The 20,884-nt window shown below is 34.6% G+C and overlaps 1 protein-coding gene and 1 pseudogene across 2 annotated transcripts; one reads left to right on the forward strand and one right to left on the reverse strand.

The window, feature by feature from the left end:
* Positions 1 to 601: 601 nt before the first annotated feature.
* LOC120123019 (transcription factor TCP13-like) lies at positions 602 to 1,856 on the forward strand. 2 transcript variants are annotated; one of them, XM_039142038.1, is made up of 2 exons: positions 602 to 665; positions 696 to 1,856. In XM_039142038.1, exon 2 carries the CDS (start codon positions 765 to 767, stop codon positions 1,710 to 1,712), a length of 948 nt encoding a protein of 315 aa, XP_038997969.1. In that variant the 5' UTR covers positions 602 to 665; positions 696 to 764; the 3' UTR covers positions 1,713 to 1,856. The 2 variants fall into 2 exon arrangements, with proteins under 2 accessions (XP_038997969.1, XP_038997968.1); XM_039142037.1 differs by having other exon boundaries at positions 606 to 671; positions 702 to 1,856.
* A 3,171-nt stretch (positions 1,857 to 5,027) lies between these two features.
* Positions 5,028 to 9,093, reverse strand: LOC120122880 (annotated as a pseudogene).
* Positions 9,094 to 20,884: the final 11,791 nt, after the last annotated feature.

Raw genomic sequence — 20,884 nt, forward strand, 5'->3', positions numbered from 1 at the left:
CTTTATTTATTTAATTTTATGCCTCTTCCATGGACAATGGTCGGTTAAATTCCAAAATCTTTCTTCAGTTTCATTTCTTTTTCTTTTTTCTCAAGTGGATGAACTTCAACAGGGTTTATTCTAAAAAAGCAAACAACATTTTTCATCTTTCAATTTACAGGCAGCGAGTTTGGTTGAGCCCAGCACCAAAAGCTTCAAGGTGCTGCATTAACTGGTAAACTCAAATGTCTGACCATTTTTGTAAGTTTCAGTTGATATGCGGATTTTCCAAGTAATACCTAATGATTTTTTTTTCAATGACTTCTAAAATTCAAAAGAATCTGCTCTTTCTTTAGAGAATCTCTCTATGTTCATGATAGATCTGCTTCACATCCTCATCTTTTCTTAGCTTTCTCTTGTCAACTGATCAAGCAAGCGTAGTCTGCGCTTTAGTTTCTATATGAAAAAGGATATGAAAATTAGGTTTATACGTACACACAGTGATCTAAGTTAGTAGATATTGACTGCAATCTAATTCTTCTCCTCCTGATTCTACTCTTTAGGAATTTTGGTTTTACTTTTGAGGAACAATTGGGATCTTCTTTTCTATTTATTGATCTACTTTCTGTCTTTCTTTCTGATCTGTGAAGCTTTTTTCGAGGGAATTCCGACTGAGAGATTAATATATATCATATAATTAAACGAAGATTCAGATGATATGCAGCTGAAAGGATTCACTCAACTGGGATTCACCTTCCTTATGGTTCAACAATGAGAGACCTAAGATGAATGCAAGTTCGAAGGAAGCAGATTCTTCTTCCCCCAGACAACAAAGCGACACAAATGATACCAAGTTGAGCAGTAAAGGCCAATCTAGCTCTTCCCCATGGTTAAGATTGAAGGATCCACGAGTCGTACGTGTTTCGCGTGCCTTTGGGGGAAAAGACAGACATAGTAAAGTCTGCACCATTAGAGGATTGAGAGACCGAAGGGTGAGGCTTTCAGTTCTCACCGCTATTCAATTGTATGATCTTCAAGACAGACTCGGACTTAATCAGCCCAGCAAGGCGGTCGATTGGTTGGTGGATGCAGCTAAAAATGAAATCGATGAACTCCCTCCACTCCCATCGCCACCACCTGGGAACTTTCCCTTTAACCATCAAATGGTTCGAAGTAGTACTTCTCAAGATGCAGCTGGTGCTTCCCAATCCGACAAACAAGTTGATTCGGAAGATCCTGCAGGAGAGTTATCAAGATCCAGCTTTTGGAACTCTGATGCTTTCTGGAGGGCTAATCGCAAACAAGTTTCAAGGGAAACGACCAATGAGAAAGATGATTGGAACAAAAGAAATGAAGAGGAAAAGCAGCAAGGCATGTTAAGTAATGCAGTTTCATATGGCTCTTACTATCCTTTTGAACCTACAAGTTTTCCTTCATCACATATAGGTAGCCATGGATTTGCTTCTTCCCACACAGAAGATCTACATAATTTTAATGTTTCTCCATTACCGTTGCCATCCACGTTATCTCTATCATCTGGTTCTCAAATGATTGATCCTAGACAACAAGTTAACCATTTCCAAATGCTCAGCTCGGCTGCTCAAACCATCTTGCCTAGTTCTCTTAACCCTCCACCACCGTACTCAATAAGCCAATCTATCAGACCCTTCCATTTGAGCATTAACAGCAACGGAGGTCAGCCTGATAAGGAACAGGAGTTTCCTTCTAAATGACAAGAAAGCAGTAATGATCATCAAGGAGGGATGGTGAGAAAGATAGGTACTGTTTGAATCTATTTGCATACATAATTTAAAGGCATTTCTACTTGTAAGTTATAGTTATCGGGGATAACAATCGAGTTTTGTGTTTCGATTTCATTAATTTTGCTTCATTGGGTGACCGGAAAAAAAATCAGATCTTCATAAATCGATTTGCATCCCATACTGCTAAAATTATTATAATCAATATTTGATGCAATATCAAATGCTCTCTCTCTCTCTATATATACTATCGAATAAATTAGATGAAAGGGATTTAAGGTACCATCGTAGGAGTATAAATAAATAGAGTTTTTCATTAAATTTATTAAATAAGAATGTTTGTGTTTTTAATAAATGAATGAGTAGCTTTGGCTTATGTTCATGAACAAACTCATTTATCAACCCATTTATAAGTTTGTTTATTAACTCGTTTATAGGCTCGTTTACGTGATAAGTTCTCCTTTTCATTTTATTTCTTTACATTTTAAATATCGGTGAATATAGGGATTAAGAACATAAGATAAACTTTGGAGTTCAACTGTAAAGCCTAAAGAACTTAAAGACTAATGATGTAATTTTACTATTTTTTTCTTTGGCTTACAAATAAAATGACAAAAAAATGTTGGTTACCAAACAGAAAAGAACGTTAAAAGAACATGTCTCCGAACGTTAAATAAACAAGCGCTAATACATTTAGAAATAAATAAACGAAAACGAACACAATATTAAAAATTTAAACGAACATGAACCGAATATGAATATCATAAAAAATAAACTAACGAATATAATTTTATTCATTTAAACTAGATTCATTACCCCTAAGCACAGAATGTGTCAAGCTCACACAAGATCCATCAAGATAAAGTCACGGTGAAAGAAATAGCAGGTTGAGAAAATTAGGGTGAAAAAGGACCCGCAATTCGAAAATTTCATGAAGCATGCATACATGGTTTGTGGTCCTTAACACAGAGAGAGAGATTGAAGGAGAGAAAAAAGAAGAAAAGTTAGGGCATCTCCAATGCTGCGCTGTATTGGAGAATTTCTCCAAAGTAGAGATGAAGAAGCTCTTCAATCGTGCGCAAGATACATCGCTACAGTAGAGATTTGCTACAGTAGAGATTTGTTACAGTACCACGCCACATCTAGCGCGTTACTATAGCTGGCATTAGATTTAGGTTTTTTTTTTAAATCAAAATATATTAAATTATAAAATATATAAAAATACATTAAAATTAGATAAATAATCATAATAAATTTTTTGTAATTTTTTTTTTATTTTTTATATTTATAAAATTAATATTATAATAGTTAAATATTATGAATAAAGTAGAGTTAGTAGTAATATAGAGATAGCGCTGGAGATGAATTACTGTTTCATCTTTAGAGTAGAGATAGAGATACGCTAGAGCAAAGATGAGCATCGGAGATGGCCTAATGCTTAAGAGAGAAATTAATTTATAATATCTGGTCCATTTTTGGAGGAGAAATGAAAAGTAAAAGAGCCCCACAATCATGATATGGAATTATCAGTCCATCTGATCTACCATAATGATCACTTGCTCCCACTCCATTTTTATATCAAACCAAATGTTTTTTTAGTACAAATGTTTGATTGCTTTATACCAACCCTAAACTGTTATATTGGCAGATCAGCTTCCACTTGCACTACAGCTGCTGCTTACTTTGCTTTCTAGGGTTTTGTACACTCACTGCAAGTTCTTATCCAACGCAAATCTGTATACATGAGCTACCAATATATATATCACATTAAAGAAAAATATAAAATCAAAACTTAAAAGTTTCATGGGACAAAAATATATTTTCAATAGAAAATACATAGAAAAAATTTAAAATATAAGGTATTTTTAAATTATCATGGGTCAACTTCCCTCACTCATCCTCTCGGTCCATCCATGTCTGGCCGAATGGATAGGACATTGACATTTTCTCCACATGTGTCACTATCTGATTGGATTAAAATTTTACTAAATTATTAAAATAAATTAAGAAAAAAAGTCATATAATCACGTGATGACATATATCATGACACATGTTATCATCTTATTAGGGATTATATTTACTAAATTAATTTAAATTAAAATCAAATTGATAGAATGTGTAAGTAACGAAGACTAAATGTGAAAATATACCAATTTTTACCTGTCACGTCAGCTCTTTGTTAAATGTCAACAATATGTGACTTAATTGACAACATTTAAATGGTTAGAAGATCTGATTGATAAAATTAAAAGATCGATGATCAAAATGAAAAAGTATAATAATTAAATAACCATGTATATGGTTTACTCAAAATATTTAATGTAGTTTAACATGCTACCTGCTCATCTCATTCGTCCTTATCGTAACCTTATTCTAATGTCAAATCTTATAATTCAACAAATTACTAAGACCAAGGGCAAAAGATTTATCCATAGATCAGGTGGCGTACCTGACTCACTCCATAGACAAATTTAAGTGAATCCATAAATTTTGTAGTGAGGGATCGAGATAAGAATAAAATGTTTTGGGGCTGAAGCTAAAGGAAATGAATTCAATTAAATAGCTTTTGGAAGGGGTTAAAAGTGATTTTTTTTTCATTTAACAAAAGAGCTAAAAAGGTTAGATTGAATAATTAATTTTTAGGAGTGACTAAAAGATAATTACACCATTTAATCAGGGGGGCTGAGGTCCCAACAGCCCCCTAGGGTACACGGTCTTGAGGCTAAATTTGCAGCATGCGGCGAAGGGAAATTAATGGGGTTGTTTACAGGTTTGTATCGGTTATACATCAATAGGCCTTGGGACTGTACGAGCCTACCTAGCTTCATAAATAAACACTCAACAGTGAAAGAATGCAAAAAAAAAAAGGAATTTTCTTAATTCAATCCATACACGCATTCTTTTAGATGTTACTTATGGAGCAGGGATCACATCTGACAGCTTAAGTTTAGATTTTTTTTAACAAGAGTAATATTTTTTTTATCATTGAAATGGTTAAATAAGTTTAGTTAATTATTTTTTTATTAAGTTAAAGGTGATTATAAAATAGTATATGTTCTAAGTACACTCTCAATCATTTGATAATAAATGTTCAATTACTCTTGCATTCGTTGGTGCTCGAACCTATAACCTCTTAAAATAATAATGATTCCTTTAATTATTGAGATAAGTTAGTTCATGCATATTCAATTCTTTTTTAATAGTTGAGAAAAGCAAGTTATTTTATATGGTAATGCTTGGCTTGTAGATAGTATCGTGTACAGCTCAAATGAAGAGTTACAGATGGAAAGAAATTAGTATATATGTTGCTATAACATAAGATGGCAACTTAGTTGTATTTCACAGGCTTCTTAATTAATAAGGTGTCATATCAAGGTAAGTTTCATTCAAAGTTCTTCTGCAACTATAGCCCAAAAGAATTTAGGAAAGAAGAAATTTTGAGGTACATTAGGATCCTATCTGCTGTTTCCCCTTCTCCCCAAGAATTATAAAACATTATCCCAAGTCCTACTTCAACAACAGTCGTCTGCAATGTCCGCCAGGGTGCACTCGAGGGTTTGCTGCTTCACCACTGATAACTTCACATATCAAGTCTTTGAAGATCAACCTCTCCACATCTAGAACCACACATGGAATTTCACTAATGCATTCAGTCCACTCCATTGATCCAAGTGTTAATTCTCCCCATAAGATGTTTTTCAAAGCGTCATCATCATCGTCCAAGCTTATATTTGGTGCAGTTTGTATTTTGTTTATTTCTGAACATAAGTCTCTCACAAGCTGCTGTCTTCTCGGTCTTCTATCGTCTGCTGGTAAGTGCCACTGCTTGTAAGAGTCTTCCTTCACAAATTTTCTGAGTAGGATTTCATTAACTGCATCGAACATAAGCTTCCTGTGGTTCTTCTCAATGAGCTCGGACTGTTTGACCTTTCTGCCATTGTGCTTTCCCTGTACAAGCCTAATGCTTGCCTTGGTTTTTTCTAGGGAAGCAAATAAGTTGGGATTGATCAGATGATCAAGCGGATGATGGCAGTAGGCCATGAAGCATGAGTCCGGTTCATCGAAGAGACCTGATGCCAACAGTACTTCTACAATGTATTTATGGTCTGCATTTGGACTATTGCAAACAGGTGCAATTTCATTGATAATTGACCATTCGTGGATATAACCCAAGTTCACAACTTTCTGAACCAAGTGTTGGATATTTTCTTCTTTCCGGTAATCAGTCGTGAACCCGAGACTGGTAGGACTCCAGTCTGCTTCATCAGGGATAAGACCCTCATCATCTGCCATAAAAAGAAGGTGATAAAAGACTTAATTTTACAAACTGCCCGACACTCTTGTAACAAATAGCTAGTGGGTTCCTTCAATAGGTATACAAAATTCTTAAGTTGCGTATGTTATGCTCTATATATCTTGTGAAACTAGTAAGTATGATTGAGCCATAAGGGATATAGGAGCTTCACCTTTAAACAAATTTGTTCTTTTCTTCAAAGGAGACGGTGTTTCGTCTCCATAAAATGTGGCATCTAAAACGGAGACCGGACTAGGTTGTTCCTTGGAGGTTCTGCTGCTGAATCACCTTTACTAGACCTTGCTGTTGTATTCTGAATGACATAAATATAAGCTGTTTAGGGATGATCAAACTATCAAATTACTAATATGAATGAAAAGGAAGGAAGAATACTTACATTCTGCCTGTTTTCATGTTTTTGGGATCTGTCAGCACTTGTGACTTCAATGCCACCATAGGAGGTGGAACTCATATTGCTCTCAGATCTCATTGAACTAGCATCTCCTTGCTGACTCGAATCTCTCATATCACTACCGATGTCACTCAACTGGTCGTCACTTCTCTGCAAATTGTGAGATTTATGCCGGGGTTTTCGAGGTGGAAAGCCTGGTTCTGATTGTAGCCTGCTTGATTGCCTTCTGCTTCTGCCCCGACCCGATGCTGGACTGGCACAATGAGACTGCCTTTCCAATTCAAGCCTCTTCTTCTGCAGTTTAAGGCATGCAGTTTCCGAACTCATTGCCAGCTTAGGATTTTCTTGAGCAGTAGGAAACGGCTCTTTTGAAGTTTGGTTGAATTTTGGAGTTCTGGCAGTACCCTTATCAATCAAGTGGAGTCGACTGGAAGGTTCCCTTGGATAATTAGGTCTTGGAGTCAAATCCTTATATGATCGCTTGTCAACCGTTCTGTTATCAGCGGGGCTGATCGAACGAAGCTTTCTTAACCTGTGTACCAGTGAAGTACAATTGCTGGCATTTTCCATAATTTTGTCTGGATTTACTACGAAGCTAGGGGATCTAAGGCGTGTTGGAGAACTAATTCCCTTAACTGTTGCTGAAATTGCATTGCTACTTTGTAGTTTTCTCAAATTTGGTGCTTCTGAGCTCCCACCAATGATGCTGTTTGTATGAGATACAAAATTTGAACCCTGTCCTCCTCCTCTGGTCACTAATAGCTGTTTATGCTTCTGCATTGCTTCAAGTATTTGTTTAAGGGCTCTGAGATCCTTTCCTGACTTCTTGAACTCAAGTTCTGCCAACCTTTTCTCGATTTCTCCAAAAACAGTTAGAGATGAGTTTGTGGCTTTCATCCCAGTTTCTCGACACTTCGAAACAGACGTTTGACCCTTGCTAGTTCCATCCTGCTGCTTCCATGGTGCTGGTTCAATTGGACGTTTAGATGCAGCCGGTTTCTTTGAACTTGTATTAGTCAAATGGGGTGAGTTTGGTTCTGTTTTCGAACTTCTCGGTGAACCAGAAATCCAATTCTTCTTGTGCTCGTAAATTCTTGACGAGTATGAGAGGGGATCATCTTTCAAATCCTGACTAGTATTGATCGGTCTAGTTTGATTCCCATTGGTTAGCATGGGGCTTGGAAATGCTTCCAACCCCATTAACTTGGCTACAATGCTAGACTGTCCATGGTGGCCTCCAGGTTCTTTCTGTTGGCTACTTTTCTGCTGCTCTTCGAGAATAAAATTCGATTTCTTACCATTCATCGAACCCTTTATCGAGCTCTCCCTACTATCTAATGATAGCCTTGGGAGATCTTGGAGCTTAGTTTTAAGTGCATCCTGCGAACCCCTCTCATCATAAGAGAACCGACGAGCATCACTTGGTGTGCATTTGTAGGACACTGCAGGAGCATCTTCAAGCTTATGTAGAACAGGACTCGGTTCATTGAGATTGATGTTCCTGGTCTTTGCAGGTTTCGGTGACTGCAAAGGCCTTGGCGAATCCATGTGTGCATACGTCTGATGCTGCCCTGCTCCCACTTTGGTTGCTGCTTTAATTGATAATCCATAGACCTCTCTGTATATGGAATCTTTGACCACATCACGGAGATCAACGGAGTGTAGTCTTGATTGACAATTGGAGATTTCCGGCCTTGCGGTCTTAGGGAAGGCGGTTTGGCTCATCGATGATCGGTCGATTTGTGATGCTTTGCTGCAGTCAGCAGATGAAAAGCTAGATGAACAAGAGGAAGATGAAAATGAGGTTCTTGGGGATTCAAAGGAGAATCTTTGTTTATCCTTCACCGTCTTCTTCATGTTATTTTCCTTGACCTCCTGCAAAGTAAGCTCCATTAACTTGAATTTATTTTCCTCAATTCCTCAACAAATCTAAAAAGTGATATTTATTTCTTACTTGCATCTTCTCTGAAGCAATCTTGGGCTTTGCTCCTTGCTTGCTATTTTGACCTACAGTAACATTGAATGCAACCATGGAAGGTTGCAGAAATGGCAAATATATAAATATTAAAGGGAAAAAAGTAACAATTGAAACAATATGTTAATTATTGCATTAAAAGAGTGAAGCATGAACATGAACCATAACAAGCTTTGAAACAAAATTAACTTTCCCAGAATTGAAACAAGTTAATTTTTCTTGCAAACAATCGAAAAGAAACACTTATAAAAACTGAGAAGAAGAAGAAGTACCAGGGGGTGGAAGCCTTTTGGGGTCGGGACTGTGAATGCGGCGGCCGGCAAAGAAATGATGGCGGTCAAAGAGATGAAACAGTCCATTCATGCACCCAATTTGCTTCTGCAGATCTGGGTTTTCATCTGATAAAGAGCATACAAACTTTGCAGACATGTTCACTTCTCTCCTCAAGAAAAAAATGCAAAAACTAGAACTCAACTTTCTCAGCTTCCAAACAAATTTCTGGGTAGTTTCAACGTCTCTTTCTTTTACCCCGTAAGAACAAACGATAAAGAGAAACTTAAAATGTACATACGTTATATATATATATACATATACATGCATAGGCAGAAAGCATGAAATGATGTTTTGCAATAAGAGGGAATTATAAGTATATCCTAGGTAGTCATCAAATGTCAGGATTTCTGAAATCTGATGGCTGATGTTAACTCACTGAGATATTTCTTTATATTGGTGCTGTGTTTTCTCTTTTTTTTCATAGTTGAGATTTCTGAGAATTTTCAGAGTAAAATAGCAGAACGAAGAAAAAAAGGGACAGATTTAAAGATAAAAATAAAGATTGAAGGAACCCCACATTCCTATTTTTCTCCCGCTGGGAATCAGATAAAACGTTTTCTAGGCTCAGAAAAAGCCAAAAGGAAACCAAACGAGAAAGTGAACAAAGAAGATAGACCCCAATGATCTAATACAACATGCAGCAGACCCCAAGAAGAGATGTTGGTTTTGGGTTATACTTTATAATATGTTATGTAACCAGCCATGAAAATGTGAAAATCTTCAGTGTTTTACAAAGAATTAGAAGCTGTACTGCCACCATTAATATGATCTATCATGGAAGAAGAGAAATAAATAATTGGAGCTGATAAAGCGAGTTGAAGTCGGAGTTTGTGGGTCAGATGTGGTTTAGAAAATAAAGAAATGAATGAGTTCCATGTGGACCAAATAATGTGGGTCTGGGTGCAGTCTCCTTCTGCATGTGGAGTCTGTCAGAGATTACCAGCAAACACAACTCATAATAACAAGAATTAGAAGAAGCCTCTCTTTTTCCCAACCATTCCCTTCTCAGCTTTTAACTTATCATTTTCTTTGGATTTTGACCTAACAAGTTGCATATTACAACACTTGCCTCTTAATTAGGGATGTCAATGATGCATGACATCTTGTTTTACTTATTTATATTTGACTTCTTTTATATATATTTGTTGATGGGATTATATTTATCTAGTCTATCGTTAATTGTTTACTCATTTTGATTTGGACAGAGAGTCACGATCGATGAAAAATGATGTTTTTGTAGAAAAGAAAGCTAGTCATGGAGTATGAAGAAAGTATATAGGGGTTGTGAGGGTGTCGGTCCCTTTTTTCAGTCTTAATTAAAGATATTTATAGTAAATTTTAATGTGTGTCAGTCGTAGAGTCATTATGACTATTCGTAGACTAACGTGCTAGATAGATCTAATTAACAGATATTGGATTATGTTTTTGTAAGTCAAGTGAACTTATCAGATGTTTTGTTTTTGTATTGCAGTTGACCAGAAGATTAATGTCAAGAAAATATAGATTTATTATAGGTTCTAAAAAAATCTAAAGGCTTTGATTTGTAAAGAACTGACAGTTTATATAGATCCTGTTTCACGAAGATTAAGAGATTTTCAGAAGTTATTCCTAAAATGTAACACTATTGTTGTGTTTATACAGCATAAAGTAATTATAAGAGAATGCAATTATTAATTACGTAGGCAGCGTAGCCAGATGACAGAATTTTCGGACAAAATAGCATCCATCACTCGAATAAAAACATTCTTATTACCAGTAAGATTCATGAAATTTCCCACTGAAATGCAGTAGTCGGTAGCTGCTAAAAACACATCTTATATGCATGTGATTTCCTTGTTTGATTGATCATAAACTGTGGTCTAAAAACATCGATATTAGATATTATTTCCAGACAATGTAAGCACGTAATTCCATCACTGTCGGATGCCATTGCCTTTATATCCAAAATTTTCAAGTTGTAACCTTTGATGTGATTGCGAATTAACATCATCATCTCTCTTATCAGGAAACAGAATTACAAAACTTTCAAAAAGGTCATCTCAATCTTTCTATTTTCTAGTAATTATGATGTGATTGCTCTTTACGTATTATCATTGTTACATCCTCTTCTTTGAAAACAATATTTCTGAGCCGTAAGTCTTTAAAATTAACAAAATCAAATTATATTTCTATATCAATTAATTGATGCCACGATTAATAAGTAAAATAATTCAGAAAAAAACAATAATTTTATTATTAAGTGACTACTAAACTAATAAAATGGGTCCATAATGAATTCAATTAGAAAGGATCAATTTTATTTTGACATATAAGACAAAGAATAAAGTACAAACGATCATTCAATCACCTTCATTCATAACTCATTTAACCATATGATAATAACTTAGGATTCTGTCGAAAGAGAACTAAGAAAATTAACAAGAGAACGTAAATTTTCATCACTTCGATTATTTTTGTATTTAAAAAATGGAATTAAAATCTTTAATTAGTTTGTCCAAAACAACTCTGATTACATTAATAGGTATTATTAGCACACGTTGAGGAGTGGATTTGGTTGGAAAATCATAGTATTCTATTTCATTCAGAAAAGGCGAATATAACATAAAGTTAGATGTTGATGATGGAATGGAGAGGACAAGGAAAATGGACGCAAAATCACATGCATAAAGTTGGAGAATCACGTGAAGGGTGATACCTACCACTTCATCAAGCAGGGACCAAATAATAATTAAAGTAAAATTCGAAGTTTAATTCAACCATTGTTTTAAAGGGATAATACATGGTTTGGTATCTGCAATTTCCTATATCATGAAATTATGAGCTTTGCATCTGTAAAAATACATACCAACTTAAGCCATGCCTAGTCTAAAACTAGGTACGCAACGACCTGGTTTACCTTATCAATTCTACCTTTATTGGCACATGAATGTCCCACTCAAAGCACCTTTAAGCTTTTTATAAATCATGTGTAGGGATGGCATCTTACCGAACCCGACGGGAAAATTCGAAATCTGGTTAAGTTTGGGTCGGGTATCGAAGTAAAATTCGGGAATTTTTTTAGGTTCGGGTTCGGGCAAGGTATCCCCGCCCTGTCCCGATTATATATATATAATATTTTTTATTTTTTTATATTAATTAAATATAATATTTTCTATTTTTCTATTTTTCTATTTTTTTATGAAAAATACTATTTTTCTCGGGATCAGTTCAGGTATAACATTTAGGGTCGGGTTCGAGAACGGGATAAAAAAATTCCCGACAAGACGCCCCGATAAAAAACCTGACGGGGATCAAGACGGGGACGGGGGAGCAAAACCCGCCCCGTTGCCATTCCTAATCTTGTGAATCAATTTGGAGTTTAAGTTCCTTCTTCTATCTTCAAATTACAACCTCTTTTATGTATATGTAAATAATCAAGCAAGCCATCTAGACCAATACCATCAAAGTCACTTGACTTACCTTATCCATCCAATCATGATAGGTACCCCACTCAAACACCCTTAAAGCCGAAATATACAAAGTGAATTAATGCTACTTAAGTCATCCTAATTTTTATAAAAAATAATAATGTGCCCCAAATTTATTTACTTAATGTGACCCTTAAACAAAAAAAAAATCAATCTCACTCTTTAATCAAAGAAAATCGTTGTTGACTAGTACAATGTTGATATGGAGACCTACAATGATGACATGATAGAGAGATTTAATTGATCTTTCATAGTACTTGAGCGTTTAACGGGTTCTTTTAGGATGCTTGAGAACTTATTTAATCTATAAGTAAAAACTAAAAATTACAAAATATTTAGATTCTAACATATTAAAAAGTTAAAAAAATATTAAAATATTAAAGAAAAACTATTTATAAAAAAATACTAGGGTATTAAAAATTTTGAATCCACGGCCCTTTGCGAAAGGGTTAGGCACTAGGTCATTGAACCAAGCTATGATTATTAAATTTATACTAAAGCTTATATTTAAATTAAATTATATATCACCTTAAAATTGTCTAAATTTTCTTGCAGAAGGAATCGAACCTATTATGTAAAACAAAGATATAAGTTTTAGTAGAAATTTAACAAACTCCTAACCTAGTTATGCGTTTATCCAAAAACCAATAAGCCTATATCACGTCATTATTCACATGTGAACTGTTACACTATTAGTTTTATTATTTATGTGGGGCCGTTGTAGGTGAACGTCAAATTTGGGATATTGAAAGATTGAAGAGGGAAATTTTGAAAAATAACTTTAAAAACAAAGTCTTACTTTTGAGCAACCTAAAGGCATTTGATGCTAACATTCTAATGTGCTTGATAAAAGAGGGATGAGATTTGTTTTGAGCATTAATCGAGGGAAGGGTATGGTTTATTATATTGATAAAGTCAAGCTTCCATTTTATTTCCATTTCTCACATGACAAATATAATGGAATCCCAGATCTAATCTAACCTTGGAATGTAAGAATCCCAACAAAATAAAGTTGAATTTTGCCAAATTCATGTTTCTTCCCAACTTCTTATAACCACTAATTTAGGGGTATTTTTTTTAAATGATGAATTAAGGAAAGACATGTTCATTTGTTGAGAATTGCTTTGTGTACAAGAAAGGACTTGTATTAAATTAACATAATGGAGAAGGTGGTCCTGTCAGAGATTTTCTCAAAGGTGGCAAAAAGGCAAATGGGCTCGAATAATTTTTAAATTAAATATTTTGAATTTGAACAATTTTTTGTTGAAAATTTTAACTTAATTTATTTTAAGTTTAGTTTGAGTCTTTTTTATGTTATACACTTTTTTTATATATTTTTTGAATATATAAAATTAATTTTATTCTTTTGCATATATACATACATATATATATATATATATAAATTAATTTTATTCTTTTTACATATATATATATATAAAGGTGAAAAACTATTGAAGTTAAAATTTTCAAATTTAATATTTATAAATACATATATTATTGAAAAAGAAGAGAGTTGCTTAGATAAATACTTGAGGTAGCCTCTGAACACGAGTAAGTTGCTTAGAAAATGGCAATGAAATTGACAAGTTCATTAGCAGCTAGCGAGACTTACCTACATTGCACATGCACTGCCTACTCTGATACGGTTGGGATACTCTAATCTCTCACAGCCCAACTTAATTATAATTGGTAAAAACAAGTCCAAATGAACTTTATTTATTTATTTTAGGATAAACTATGTATTTAGTCACCCATCTATTCATGGGGTTATGTTTCGAGACATATAAACATGCTAGTTTTTTTATAGAAAAAATCAATGGTGATGTGGCAATATCTTACGGTGACACATAGTATCACTGTTATTTTTTTAATGACAAGAAACTAAAACGAACGTTAAGTATGATTTCAAAAAAAAAAAGTTATGCAACCAAAACGAAATTGTGAGAATAGGTTGATGACTAAATATTTAGTTTACCCTTTATATTATTAATCATTAATGAAGATTGTAACTTGATTCATTATTCTTACCATACGTGGTTAGGATATTCTAATCTTTCACAATCAATTAATAGAAGATTCTTTTTTATATATAGAATAGAAGATTCATATTATTTGGTTAGTAGTATCAAGTTATAATTTGTTATATATCGACTCAAATTCTAATCGATAATTAAATAAAATTTTATTATAATTTTAGTGATTGAAGATTATGCGGTGATTAATTTTATTAAATAAGAATTTTTAGTGATCAAGTTTATTTTGAGACGTATATACAAAGTTTTGAGACATATACACCGAGTTATGGAATACAAAGAATTATATATATTTGTTTTCTTTTTGAACTTTACGTTTATAGTGCATTACTTGTTTATATCATCTATACAATTGGAAAAAATCGAACCCCATTAAATCTCATCTCTTGTGTGTGGTCTTAGTCTGTGTTGATCTTGTATTATTATTATTATTTTTCATTTATAAATTTCTAACATATTTTTATGACAAAAAATAAAATAAAATTATATATGTTAACAAATTTATCATTGAATTTAAAAATATAACCACATTTGTTTTGCATTTACATTATATGTGTATAATATATATTAAAACTAATTGCATATCCATGCAATACACGGGTGCATGTTTACTTTAATAGATTTATTTTATTCATTTAATTAAATATTTTTAATTAATAAACTACATTATTTAAAAAAAAAAAAAGAGGCGCGTTATTTTTTTCTTCTAGTTTCTACCTCCCGTCCACATTGCAGTTTAAAAATGATGCAGCGTATTTGTCCATAAGCACGAAATTTCTTAATATCTCTCTTCAAGTATTATCCGTACATTCTTCATATTTTCTCATAACAAATTTTAGTATGTTAATATTTAATTAATTTCTTAATTAATCAACTACATTATTTTTTAAATGATTTTTTGGTTTCAAATATTGTTATTTTCAATAAAAAAATTGATTCATAAAGATTGTTTGTATATTATTTTTTTATGATATTTAATTTAAAGAGAAAATCGCCTCAGTGACCAAAAATGTCTTATAATATACGATTTTAACCAACTTTTTTTTGGATTTGCCAAAATGACCAACAAAATCACAATGTGAAATAAAAATCGCAACGCGATCTCCAGAATCGCAAATCAGTTCCCAGAATCGCAACGCGATTATGAAGAATCGCAATGCGATAGTACAAATTCGCATTGCGATTTTACATAATCGCAACGCGAACATATAAATCGCAACGCGATTCTGACTATCGCAACGAGTATCTGTAAAATCGCAACGCGTATCCGTAAATCGCAACGAGAATACGTAAATCGCAACGCGTTTCTGTAAATCGCAACGAGAATACGTAAATCACAATGCATATTCGTAAATCGCAATGCGAATACGTAAATCGCAATGCGAATACGTAAATCGCAATGCGAATCTGTAAATCGCAACGAGATTCTGACTATCACAATACTGAATTTCAAATTCGCAACTTGATTTCTGAATTCGCAACAGGTTTATATTTCGCAACACAAATGTTTTGGGTATATAACTACGCAGCAGCAGCAACTCATAACCTAAATCCCTAAATCGCAACTCATTCCATCTCCATCTATCACTCTCTCCGGCGACATCTGTTCCTATATCTAACGACATCCTTCCCCATCCGGCAACATGTTTTAGTTTCGCAGCTTGTTTGTTTAGTAAATTAATTTACAATAATGAAATCATCTAATGTTGATCATATTTGGATAGATTTGTGTTTTGGAGGGTCATGAGAGAATGTTCATGGTGTTTTACAATATATGCCTTTACCCATGAATCTTCAACTAAAACTGTCATTAAAAAAGTTAACTTATGAAACTCTAATGTTACGTGTTGCAAATAAATTGAATTTAGAGCCCCTAAGTGGATTTAGGCTATCTTATCAGAGAAATGGTAAAGTTTATTTGTTAACCGACAATGAAGATGTTGAACGATTCATTGCTTACATTAGTGTTTCAAGTGATGATGTTACATTGTATGTTGTTAAACCTAGAAGTAGTGAAGTTGGGTCAGTAGCGGGTAGTAATCAACTAAGTTTTTCAACCCCAGTTTATGGTGCTCAAAATTTAATGGTTCCACCACAATTTCATCACCAAGCAAATATTGTTTTACCACATTTCCAATACCAAACACAATCTCAAAACCCATAACCTTTCCCTAATCCAAATCCTAATCAACTTTCAGCACCAAATTCCGGTTTTCGTATTGACCAGTTAGACGATGATGAGCCAACAGAAAAAATTGTGAGTACTAGTCAGTATTCGAAATTTGATCTTGGTCAATACCCGGACTTTGATCTTGGTCAATACTCGGATTTTGATGATTTTTCAGAAGAAGAAACAGACCCTGCGTGTAATGATTTTGATATTGGTCAATACCCGAATTTTGATGATGAAACAACTATTGCCGAGGAAGATGTTGTTGATGATAATGAGGAGGAAGTTACGACTGTAAATGAACATGTTGAACATCCATTCTGTAATTCATATAACACTGAAGAAGAAAAAGAAGAAGAAGAAATCCCCAAAGAAAAGTCCTCGAAGAAAATGCCACGGAAGTATAACTTGAATATGCCAGAATTACTTCGATACCGGAAGAAGAGTTGGTAAAGATAGCAGTTGATTGTTACACAAAAAATATTCGTATCAAGAAAGATGATTGTTTTGATACAAAGGAAGACTTGAAGATAGCTTTGTATACGAAATGTGTGGAAGATGGCTATCAACTAAAAGTTAACAAATCAAGCAAAGATCGTTTCGAAACAAGGTGTATGATTGACAAAAACTGCATGTGGCGTATGATTGCAAAGAGGATAAAAGATTGCGAAATGTTTCAAGTTAGGACTTTTTATTGATAAACATACATGTTCAAGAACCCAAGTTTTTCCTCACCATAGACAGGCAAACAAAAAGGTGTTGGGTGGTTTTCTGGCTGAGTTAATGTTTTTTTGAATGGTAGGGTATATCGGGGACATGAAATTATGACTGACATGAATGCTCGGTTCAAGATTAGTATCTCATATTCTCAAGCTTGGAGAGCTAAATGTTATGCCTTGGAATTGTTGAGGGGGTCGCCAGAAGCATCGTTTGCCCAACTGCCGGCTTATTGTCACAATTTAAAGCTAAAAAATCCTGGGTCGGTAACTCATATCAAAACAGATAGAGATGGACGCTTTGAGTTGCTGTTTATCGCCATTGGTGCTGCGGTTAGTAAATCAATATAATTTTGTTGACTCATTTTTGTTAGTTACATGCATTTCACATTTAAATGATTATATTTCTTGTGTATATGATTTTGTAGATTCGTTCGTTTATTAATTGCATGCGCCCAGTTATTATAGTTGACGAAGCACATTTAAAAGGTCGATACATTGGAGTAAACTTATTAGCAGTAGCCATGGATGCTAACAATGGGATAATGCCAATAGATTACGGGGTTGGCAAATCTGAAACCTCTGATTCATGGACATGGTTTATGGGGCATCTTAGAGATTGCATAGGTCCTATTAGCAATCTGACAATCATATCCGATAGGGCAAACTCAATTGACAACGCTGTTAGAAGGTGTTTCCCAGATGCTTTTCATGGACTTTGTGGTGTTCATTTGTATAGAAATCTAAAATCAAGGTCTGCTGGTATAAAAAATCACAAATGGACATACTGGAAGGCTGTAAAAGCTTATCGGGAAGTGGATTTTAATAAGCATATAAACTGTTTAAGACGTGTTTTGCCTCAGTGTGCTCAAACACTAGAAGATGTCGGGTTTGAAAGATGGTCAAAAGTATATCAACTTGGAGCAAGATATGGTTTCATGACGTCTAATAGTGCAGAATCAATCAACGCTCTAAGTCGTCATTCCCGGAAATTACCCATTACTATGTTAATGGAGTTTTTTCGAGCCTCTATTCAACAATAGTACTACAAGAAAAGAAACCATGCAGGTATTATTTCTTTAAATTCGTAACTTATCATATATTTTACTAAGTATTATTTATTTAAATTTACAAGAACATTAGAACATCGTGTTACACCATGGACAGAAAAAAAGATAATGAAACGTGTTGTGAAGTCAACGTCATGGAGAGTTGAACCATGTTCAAACACTTTGTTTGAAGTACTGGATAATAACTTAAATGGGCTTGTCGATCTAAATGCAAAGACGTGTAGTTGTATGAAATGGCAAACATCTGGTTATCCGTGTGGCCATGTTATAAAAGTTTCTCTTCATCTACACCAAGATGATTCAAGCGCATACGCTATAGATTGCTACACTACAGAAGTATATCGACAGACTTATGGCGAGATTGTCTACCCTATTCCACATCCTTCTGAGTGGGACATACCAGATGACTTACAAACAGTTTTGCCACCAGCCATGGACAGAAGGCTACCTGGCCGACCAAAAAGTCACGATCGTATACCGTCTAAGGGTGAAGAGAAGAAGAGATCGACATGTAGTCGGTGCAAGGAAAGTGGTCATACAAGGTTGACATGTGGATCACCAGTGCCATCACAATCATCTTTTCCTCTACCAAAATATGGATCCTCATCAAAATCCCAATCACAACCGGCTTCACCTTTTGGGACTGTTAACTTAGGTGATTTTTATATGCAAACGTTGTATTATGTGTATATTATGTGTGAACTTTTAACATTTTCAGTTAGGCATTTATTAGTAACTTGAGTTTGAACATTGCTATGATAAATTCAGTTGTTATCACTTATTAGACATTCATTTGACTATCGCAATGCGGAATTGACTATCGCAACACGGAAATGACTATCGCAACGAGAGAATCGCAATGCGAAATGAAAATCGCAACGAGTGAATCGCAATGCGAAAATGAAAATCGCAACGCAAAATTAGTTTCGTGTTGAGATTTTCATTTTCGCATTGCGATTCACTCGTTGCGATTTTCATTTCACATTGCGATTTTCATTTCGCATTGCGATTTTCATTTCCGCGTTGCGATAGTCTGTTTTGCATTCAACATAATGCAGATTGAAATCAACAAATCAACTATTACATTTCAATCAATTAAACAAGCACAAATATTATGTACACATCAATTAAACAAATCAACATTTACAAATCATCTTTTACAAATCAATTAAACAATCAAAAAATAATAATGAAATCAACTTTTGCACCCATACATCCATTTCACGCAGCTCACTTCAGGATTAACCTGCAGAAACCAAAAATTGAATCAACAACACTTTCTACACATCTAAAACATACAAACAACAAATTATTGAATTCTAGCTACTTAACCAAACATTTTCAAACCAAAAAGAGTAAATATGTTTAACAACACTTGCATTTGACTTACAAATTGTTTATGGACACTTTCATAACGCGGATGCAGGTAGGCAGCGTCTCGCGTATATCGCTCTAGCCATAAAATACCGAAACCACAAGCCTACTGCACATCTATCTCTATCGGTGGGAGGTAGAAAATGTGTACTTCCTGTTGTCAAACGCTTCAAGCACATGCATACGAGAGGACCACAATCCCCTCTGGCTTCCTTCGTTTGTTGTGGTGTGGTCTCGTCTCTGCTAACTGTAATATTGAGCTTCTTTGGCTTCTTGTTTCCAGAACGAGTCCAATAATTTATCGCATCCAAGAATTTAGCCAAATGAGAGCTCCATCCCTTAATAATATCTCTTAAATCAGCCAATGATATGTAATTTATCATGCTGTCATATACTATTGCCTTAAGGGATGGGAGCTGAAGCTCGACGAGAAGCCAATGTTTACTTTCCAAAACAGGGATAAACACCTGCAATCATAAGTAATAATTCATTCATTTGTGCACTTATTTATGATTACCTTTAAACTCAATCTAAAATAAATACTAACATTATCGACCTCCCACCATGCAGGATAAAGTTTAGCTTGTCCATTGCCCAACGCAAATGATTCATCTCGTTGATTCTTCAAGTGAACGACGTTAAAAGACGTCGGCATAATTGTATATCGTGTATTTCTTTTATTTTTCTTAAGTTTCCTAATTATTAGAAGACGTGACACTCATGCATCGATATGTTGTTTTACAAAAAAAAGACATATATTAATGACTTACATAAATTTAAAAAAAATAATCAAATCGAAATAGTCATTGTCTTCGACCCCTAATAATACGCCCCACCAAGACCGATCAAGCAAAAAATAGATATCATCGTTGAGCTTGCATATGTCAGTGAAACACCCCTGGCTCCGCTCATGTAGATAAAAATCAACTGCGGTCTTAGCCCAAAGGGTGTTATCCAGAATTGTGTCCGGTAGTTGTCTCCTCTCCAGTTCAGATACCGGAATGATACTGGCCGGTAACTCATACGAGAGCCAACTCTCATCCATCATGTCCGGCACGTCAGAGGGTTTCTCAAGAATCTTACATATGACGCCATGTGAATCGGGCTCTTGAATGGTGGGAGGGACCTCTTCAACGATGACAGTGGCCTCTTGAACGGTGGGAGGGGACTCTCGAGGAATGATAGGGGCCTCTTCAACGATAGGAGTGGACTCTTGAGGGATGACAGGCGAGTCGGGCTTCTTCTTGTGGTGTCTTCGCACTATTGGGGTGTACGGAGACTTAATAGCACGTGCACGCCGT

The sequence above is a fragment of the Hibiscus syriacus genome, unplaced genomic scaffold, assembly GCF_006381635.1.
Source record: "Hibiscus syriacus cultivar Baekdansim isolate YM2019G1 unplaced genomic scaffold, ASM638163v2 tig00110388_pilon, whole genome shotgun sequence".
Lineage (NCBI taxonomy): Eukaryota > Viridiplantae > Streptophyta > Magnoliopsida > Malvales > Malvaceae > Hibiscus > Hibiscus syriacus.

Bases quoted from the DNA above. Each gene is read 5' to 3' on its own strand.
- LOC120123019 (XM_039142038.1), top strand. From the start codon at position 765: ATGAATGCAAGTTCGAAGGAAGCAGATTCTTCTTCCCCCAGACAACAA.